Source organism: Penaeus japonicus, unplaced genomic scaffold, assembly GCF_977035675.1.
Source record: "Penaeus japonicus unplaced genomic scaffold, GWHDUDI00000001_assembly GWHDUDI00000016, whole genome shotgun sequence".
NCBI lineage: Eukaryota > Metazoa > Arthropoda > Malacostraca > Decapoda > Penaeidae > Penaeus > Penaeus japonicus.
The window spans coordinates 10,136,753-10,144,252 of NW_028234418.1; the positions used below are offsets into that span (position 1 = coordinate 10,136,753).

Consider the following 7,500-nt stretch of genomic DNA (forward strand, 5'->3'; position numbering starts at 1 on the left):
CCAACCTCATAAGAACCTCATCCCAGCACTAGCTTACCTGTGGGATGAAGATCGAGCGCAACACGGACATCTGCTGGGCACGGTCTGGCTCTTGGTTGTCGAGTCTCATCTCCCTGCTGCTGCTGGTATCCTTGACGGTGGAGGTGTCGCCCTCCTGGTCATCCAGGCCTGAGTCGACCAGCCACCCGCCCTCAGGGAAGAGAAGCACGTTGTACAGGCGGTCACACGCCGTCTGGAAAAGGAATTTCACATTGTGTCAGTGAATGGGGTATGTTGGCTTATGTTACATGATAACCAAAAATTCTAATTGCTCTTATGCCTACATATGGATGTGAGGCATAACATGAATATTTGCACAGATCATTCAAAGCCGAGTTAATTTCATGTCACAAACTGAATATGATGATCAATACTCTGAAACCATAAAATAATAATAATCAAGGTATACATCATCAGGGTGCTGTAATTTGTGAAATTTATCTTTCCTACAAATACGTCAATTTTTTTTTTTTTTCTTAATGCGTGTATCTACAAGACAGTATTAATTTCCCTTGCAAATTTAATGTAAAACACTAGCTTCCAGGATTGACATACATTTCTGACAAATATTAACCCATTTTGCTTTATATTACAGCCATAATAGTAATTATGATAGCAATTGTCATCATGACAAACATGACGCACGAGTTTTTGACCTGATGGTGGGCATCATGATGTACATGACGTTGGGGGATTTTGGATCAATGTTTTTTTTATTGTACTATGAATAATGAGTGAGTGATGATGACAATTGCTATCATAATTACTATAATGGCTGTAATATTAAGCAAAATGGTTTCACCTAAAACCCAAAACCTAGATGGCACCATTTTCTAATAGCACCAGCAAGAGAGAGAGTCTTGAAAGGCACCCATCCACAGTCTCTAGTATGCATTGTCTTTAGAGAACGATGGCACATACAGGTTCCCGACCTCTTGCTTTAAACTACCAGTGATGAAGGAGGTGCAGGCATAATGAGGAAAAGAGGAAGGTATCTCAAACCATGCCCAGTGTCTACAATCTGCCCCTGTGCTAGCTGGGATTCCTTGTACTGTGTTTCCTTCCTCTTCATGGTATCTTAATTGTGGATGGCTATATTTTTCGTATTCATTTACAACAGTACATGGATGGACACATACACACACACACAAATTGTCCTCCCATAAAACAGCAATAGTTCTATCACACAGAGTATGAAAAAATAATGAGCTGATATGGACCCTTTACTACAATTTTAGTCAACTGCAGTAATGATAGAGTATGTCATATGACACATATGTCTCTCAATACAATAACACAAAAATAATTAAAAACACAAAAAAGGCTGTACTTTTACAATGAGTGAATGAAAGAGCATGGGAAAAGTCAAGGAATGTTACACGAAGCTGCCTCGCTCTGAAAATCAAACTGGGCAAGTACATCTATGCCCACCTGCAATAGGTTAACAAGTGTCCACACAATATACACACTTCTAATAGCATTAAATAAAATAGGAATAATTCATATTTTAGATTACATTGCTAAAACCCAACAGAAAAGGTTTCATTTACCACTTACCTATTTAACCTCATAGCAAGGGTTTTTATATCCTTTCATTATGCTGATCTAACCTGTCCAACCAATCCACATGGCACACAGACATACACGTGAATCCCCATCACCTCCACAAGACAGAGAGGAACATCCTACCTTTGTGATGAGGGAGAGTGTGTGTTTCCATCGGTCCAACTCTCCTTTGTGCTGCTGTTCTGCCTGCTCGTAAGCCACCTGTTGGGAGAAGTTGGAGCCCGCAGCTGGCTTCTTTGGTGGCTGGGGCCTCTTCTGGTGGTAGTGGTCAAACCAGTCGGTGAAGGAGTCCTGGGCATCCTGTGGTTCCGGGGGGGAAGGAAAATGTTAAAAATTGGATTAAGATTCTTTGTAAATAGAAACTGTTTATTTATATGGAAATTTTGTAAAAATATTCATTTAATTTCTAGATAGTGTAAGAAAGAAAAAATATAGGGAAAAATCACATCTTTAATTATGATAGTAATATCACCCCCTCAAAAACTATTTAGAATCAGGCCAACCATACAATTGGTAAAGGTGAGCGTCTATCCTCAGCCAGAGTTCCCTATTTCCTAAGTTACTTCACACACACACACACACACACACACACACACACACACACACACACACACACACACACACACACACACACACACACACACACACACACACACACACACACACACACACACACACACACACACACACACACACACACACACACACACACACACACACACACACACACACACACACACACACACACACACACACACAGAGTTTCCTGGAACTATTGTATAGATTCATAACAAGAAACCAGGGCAGGTAGTTATCAAGTATGAAGATTAAGCGGAGCTTCCAAGTATCAATTACATAGACGCACTGCTTGCATCCACCAAACCACAGCCATCAACATTCATTTAACCACATACTATGTCGACTAAGATAAAAATATACATTTTATATATATCATTGTCAATTATTTTACAAGGCAACATATTTTCTTAAAATTTGGATTCACTGAAGCTATTTCTGCCTGTGGGTATTGTGCAGGTACCTCTAGCCCATCAGTCAAAATAACAATTTTAACAATAATGCTATCAATACTCATTCAAACCTGATTTTTCTTTTAATCCTCCATCCACCCTTCTGATTGCCACACTAATCCACAGACAGAGGAAGAAGAGGAGGAGGAATAGAAGAAGGAGATAGAAGAAGAAGAGGGAGAAGGAGGAGAAAGAGGAGGAGGAAGAGAAGGAGGAGAAAGAGGAGGAGAAGGAGGAGAAAGAGAAGAAACTGGAGGAGGAGGAGGAGGAGGAGGAGGAGGAGGAGGAGAAAGAGAAGAAACTGGAGGAGGAGGAGGAGGAGGAGGAGGAGAAAGAGAAGAAACTGGTGGTGGAGGAGGAGGAGGAGGAGGAGAAAGAGAAGAAACTGGTGGTGGAGGAGGAGGAGGAGGAGGAGAAAGAGAAGAAACTGGTGGTGGAGGAGGAGGAGGAGGAGGAGAAAGAGAAGAAACTGGTGGTGGAGGAGGAGGAGGAGGAGGAGAAAGAGAAGAAACTGGTGGAGGAGGAGGAGGAGGAGAAGAAAGAGAAGAAACTGGTGGAGGAGGAGGAGGAGGAGGAGGAGAAAGAGAAGAAACTGGTGGAGGAGGAGGAGGAGGAGGAGAAAGAGAAGAAACTGGTGGAGGAGGAGGAGGAGGAGGAGGAGAAAGAGAAGAAACTGGTGGAGGAGGAGGAGGAGGAGGAGGAGAAAGAGAAGAAGGAGGAGGAGGAGGAGGAGGAGGAGAAAGAGAAGAAACTGGTGGAGGAGGAGGAGGAGGAGGAGGAGAAAGAGAAGAAACTGGTGGAGGAGGAGGAGGAGGAGGAGGAGAAAGAGAAGAAACTGGTGGAGGAGGAGGAGGAGGAGGAGGAGAAAGAGAAGAAACTGGTGGAGGAGGAGGAGGAGGAGGAGGAGAAAGAGAAGAAACTGGTGGAGGAGGAGGAGGAGGAGGAGGAGAAAGAGAAGAAACTGGTGGAGGAGGAGGAGGAGGAGGAGGAGAAAGAGAAGAAACTGGTGGAGGAGGAGGAGGAGGAGGAGAAAGAGAAGAAACTGGAGGAGGAGGAGGAGGAGGAGGAGGAGGAGGAGGAGGAGGAGGAGGAGGAGGAGGAGAAAGAGAAGAAACTGGTGGAGGAGGAGGAGGAGGAGGAGAAAGAGAAGAAACTGGTGGAGGAGGAGGAGGAGGAGGAGAAAGAGAAGAAGGAGGAGGAGGAGGAGGAGGAGGAGAAGCGGGGGGAGGAGGAGGAGGAGGAGGAGAAAGAGAAGAAACTGGTGGAGGAGGAGGAGGAGGAGGAGAAAGAGAAGAAACTGGAGGAGGAGGAGGAGGAGGAGGAGAAAGGGGAGAAACAGGAGGAGGAGGAGGAGGAGAAAGAGAAGAAACTGGTGGAGGAGGAGGAGGAGGAGGAGAAAGAGAAGAAACTGGAGGAGGAGGAGGAGGAGGAGAAAGGGGAGAAACAGGAGGAGGAGGAGGAGGAGAAAGAGGAGAAACAGGAGGAGGAGGAGGAGGAGAAAGAGATGAAACAGGAGAAAGAGGAGAAACAGGAGAAACAGGAGGAGGAGGAGGAGAAACAGAAGAAACAGGAGGAGGAGGAGGAGGAGGAGAAACAGGAGGAGGAGGAGGAGGAGGAGGAGAAACAGAAGGAGGAGGAGGAGGAGGAGGAGGAGAAACAGAAGGAGGAGGAGGAGGAGGAGGAGGAGAAACAGGAGGAAGAGGAGGAGGAGGAGGAGGAGGAGGAGGAGGAGGAGGAGGAGAAGAAGGAGAAAGAGGAGGAAAAGAAGAAGAAGGAGATGATGGCAATGAAGAAGAAAGAAGAATGAAGACTAAGTATAAGAAGGGAAATAAAAAGAACCATTCAGTCCTCCAGCAAACACCCTCCTAGAAGAGCCATAAAACTCCTGTCAACCTACCAGGAACGTCCTGATGCAAAGGTATTCCCTAACGATATTATCAGCATGGGGTGACAGGTCTCTGGATCCTGTTTCCATTTCGTGTTCTTGAATTATGACGTTCACCGAGTCGCTTGGAATCTGCAAGCAAAAGAGAGAGTTTGTATATGGTAAGAGTTATGTTTCACTAATTCTTTGGTGAAAATGGTATACTCTGAGCATGCTAAATATACATGCGACTTCATATCTGTTTTCTTTATCAGTGTGGTTGTTTCATTGTACCAAGTGTCTTTTACTTACTAGAAACATATAAAAAACAATATAACAAAATATGAAATAAAGAAAAACCCATATAAAAGAAAATAATTATTGCTCACATAAAACCGAAAATGAAGAAGAAAAAAACAAAAAAAAACTATATTGTGAGCAATAAAGAAATACAAAGAAAATGCCAACCTAGACTACAAAACGGATAACACAAAAATAAAAAAATATATATTTATAAATTTACCTTTTTGAACAAAATTTTGGCAGTGCCAATTTTCCTAGATATGAGGAGGGTTCGCATTAGGGCATTAGCTTGACGAAGAGCTTCTATTCTCTGCTTGGGATCATACAAGAGCCAGTCAATGGCACTAATCTTTACTCTGTCATCTCCTGTTGTCTCCGAGACAACTTCACTCTCTGGGTCGCGACTGCCTGACAATCTGCAATACAGTATCAATGTAAAAAAAAAAGAAAGAAAAATGCTAATCTGTTATATCAAGATACATTTAAGCACATAAAAACTGTTATACATTTCCCATTTGATAATGCATGAAAATCTCTTTTTATCAAATAACATTATCACAAGCACATTTATCTATCTATCTTGTATAACATCAATTCAAGCATGTTAAAGAAATGTGAAAAAAGTAAAAATACTATTCAATAATCAAATGCACTGTAAGAGCATGACATTATCAATCAATATAACAACAAAGAAAAGAGTCGTCCACCAACACCAACCTGATGTTGGTCACAACAGTTGATGTAATGGCACGGGTGTCAAGGGCAACTGTGGCTGCCAGTTGCAGGGCGTGGCGGCGGTGGTGGTCGTCTGTGATGTTGTGGAGGAAGCGAGCGTACCATTCTACCTGCAACCACACTGGCAGGACAGAGGTGTACCAAGCCAAATGGTCCTAAGCTGGGCAGGGGTTCCGTGGGAAAGGGTTATTAAAGCAAATTTAGATTGGACACAGAAAATTTTATGGGCGATGGGGAAGTGGGGCTAGCTGCTCTGTAGTGTTGTGTGAGTGTGTGTGTGTGTGTGGGTTATGTGTTTGTGTGTGTTGGGGTGGGGTTGGGTGTGGGTGTGTGGAGTGTGTGAGTGGGGGTGGCTGTGTTTTGTGGGGTGGTGTGTGAGTGAGTGAGTGAGAGTGTGAGTGTGTGATGTGTGTGGGGTTAGTGTTGGAGGCTTTGGTGGGAGGGAGTGTGTGTGTGTGGGTATGTGTGAGTTGTGGTGAGTGTGAGTGTGTGTGTGTGTTTGTGTGTGTGTGGGTGTGTTGGGGCTGTGTGTAGTGAGTGTGTGGCGGTGGGGGAGTGAGGTGGGTGTGGTGGGTTTGTGTGTGGGGTGGTGTGTGGGTGGGGTTGGGGAGTGTCTGTTTCCACTTTTATTTGTGTGTGTGTGTTGTGTGTGTGAGTTGTGTGTGTGGTTAGTGTGTGTGTTGTGTTGGGGGGGGGGGGTGGGAGTGTGTTTGTGGGTGTGTTATGTGTGTGTCTGTAGTGTGTGTTGTGTGTGTCTGGATGGTGTAAGTGTGTGTATGTGTGTGGGGTGTGTGTATGTGTGGTCGTGTGTGTGTGTGGGTGTGTGTGTGTGTGTTTGTGTTTTCAGTGGTCGTATGGGGTGTGTTTGTGTGGGTGGTGAGTGTGTGTGTGTGTGTTTTGTGGGTTGGTGTGTGTGGGGTGTGATTTTGTGTGTGGTTTTGTGTGTCGAGTGTGTGTGTGTTGGGGAGGGAGGTGTGGGGAGGGGGTGGGTGAGTGTGTGGTGTGGTGTGAGTGTGGGTGTGTGGTGGGTGTTTATCGAGTGTGTTGGGGGTGTGGGGTTTTGTGGGGGGTGTGTGTGGGTGGTGTGTGGGAAGTGTCTTTAGTGTTGTGAGGGTGAGTTGTTGGTGGGTGAGAGAGTGTGTTGTGTGTGTTGTGTATGTGTGTGGGATTGTATGTGTGTGTGAGAGTGGGGGGTGTGTGTGTGTGGGGGTGTGTGTGTGTGTTGTGTGGGGGGTGTGTGTGTGGGGGGTGTGTGTATGGGTGAATTGGGGTTTTGGTATGTGTTTTGTGTATGTGTGGTGTATGTGTGTGTGGTGTATGTGTGTGTGTATGTGTGGTGTGTGGTGTATGGGTGTGTGTGAGTATGTGTGTGGTATGTGTGTGTGTGTATGGGGTGTGTGTGTATGTGTGTGTGTGGTAATGGTGTGGGGTGGGCTGTGTGAGTGTTGTGTGTGTGTGTAAGTGTTTTGTGTTTGTGTGTGGTTGAGTGTGTATGTGTGTGGAACCTTGTATGTGTGTGTGTGTTGTGTGTGTGGTGTGTGTATGGTGTGTGTGTAGAGTGTGTGTGTGCATGTGTGTGGGTGTATGTGTGGTTGTGCTTGTGTGTGTGTGTATGTGTATGTGTAGTGTGTGTGTTTAGTGTGTGTGTATGGTTGTGTGTATGTGGTGTGTGAGTCTGTTTTGGGTTTGTGTGTGTGTGTAAAATGATGTGTGTGTGGTTATGTGTGTGTCATGTTTTGTGTGGGTGTGGTGGTTGGGGTGTGGTTGTTGTGTGTGTGTGTGTAGTGTGTGTGTGTGTATGTGTGTGTGGTGTATGGGGGTGTGGGGTGTGTATTTTGTGTGTGTTTAGTATGTGTGAGTCATGTTGGTTGTTGTCTGTGGGTCTGTGTGTGAGTATGTGTGTGGGGTATGTGTGTGTTGTGTGTAAGTGTTGTGGTCTGAGTGTTGGTGTGTGGGGTATGTGTG

The 7,500-nt window shown here is 45.0% G+C and overlaps 1 protein-coding gene across 1 annotated transcript in view; it reads right to left on the reverse strand.

Moving 5' to 3' along the window:
• The window catches only part of Nup107 (nuclear pore complex protein Nup107), a 25,861-nt gene that overhangs the window by 1,149 nt on the left and 17,212 nt on the right, over window positions 1-7,500 (reverse strand). Inside the window, exons 12-16 of the mRNA XM_086545085.1 lie at window positions 5,518-5,690; window positions 5,021-5,216; window positions 4,531-4,650; window positions 1,729-1,905; window positions 38-232 (exon numbers count right to left, since the gene is read on the reverse strand). Coding sequence (XP_086401211.1) covers window positions 38-232; window positions 1,729-1,905; window positions 4,531-4,650; window positions 5,021-5,216; window positions 5,518-5,690 — 861 coding nt within the window. The remainder of the gene's footprint in view (window positions 1-37; window positions 233-1,728; window positions 1,906-4,530; window positions 4,651-5,020; window positions 5,217-5,517; window positions 5,691-7,500) is intronic.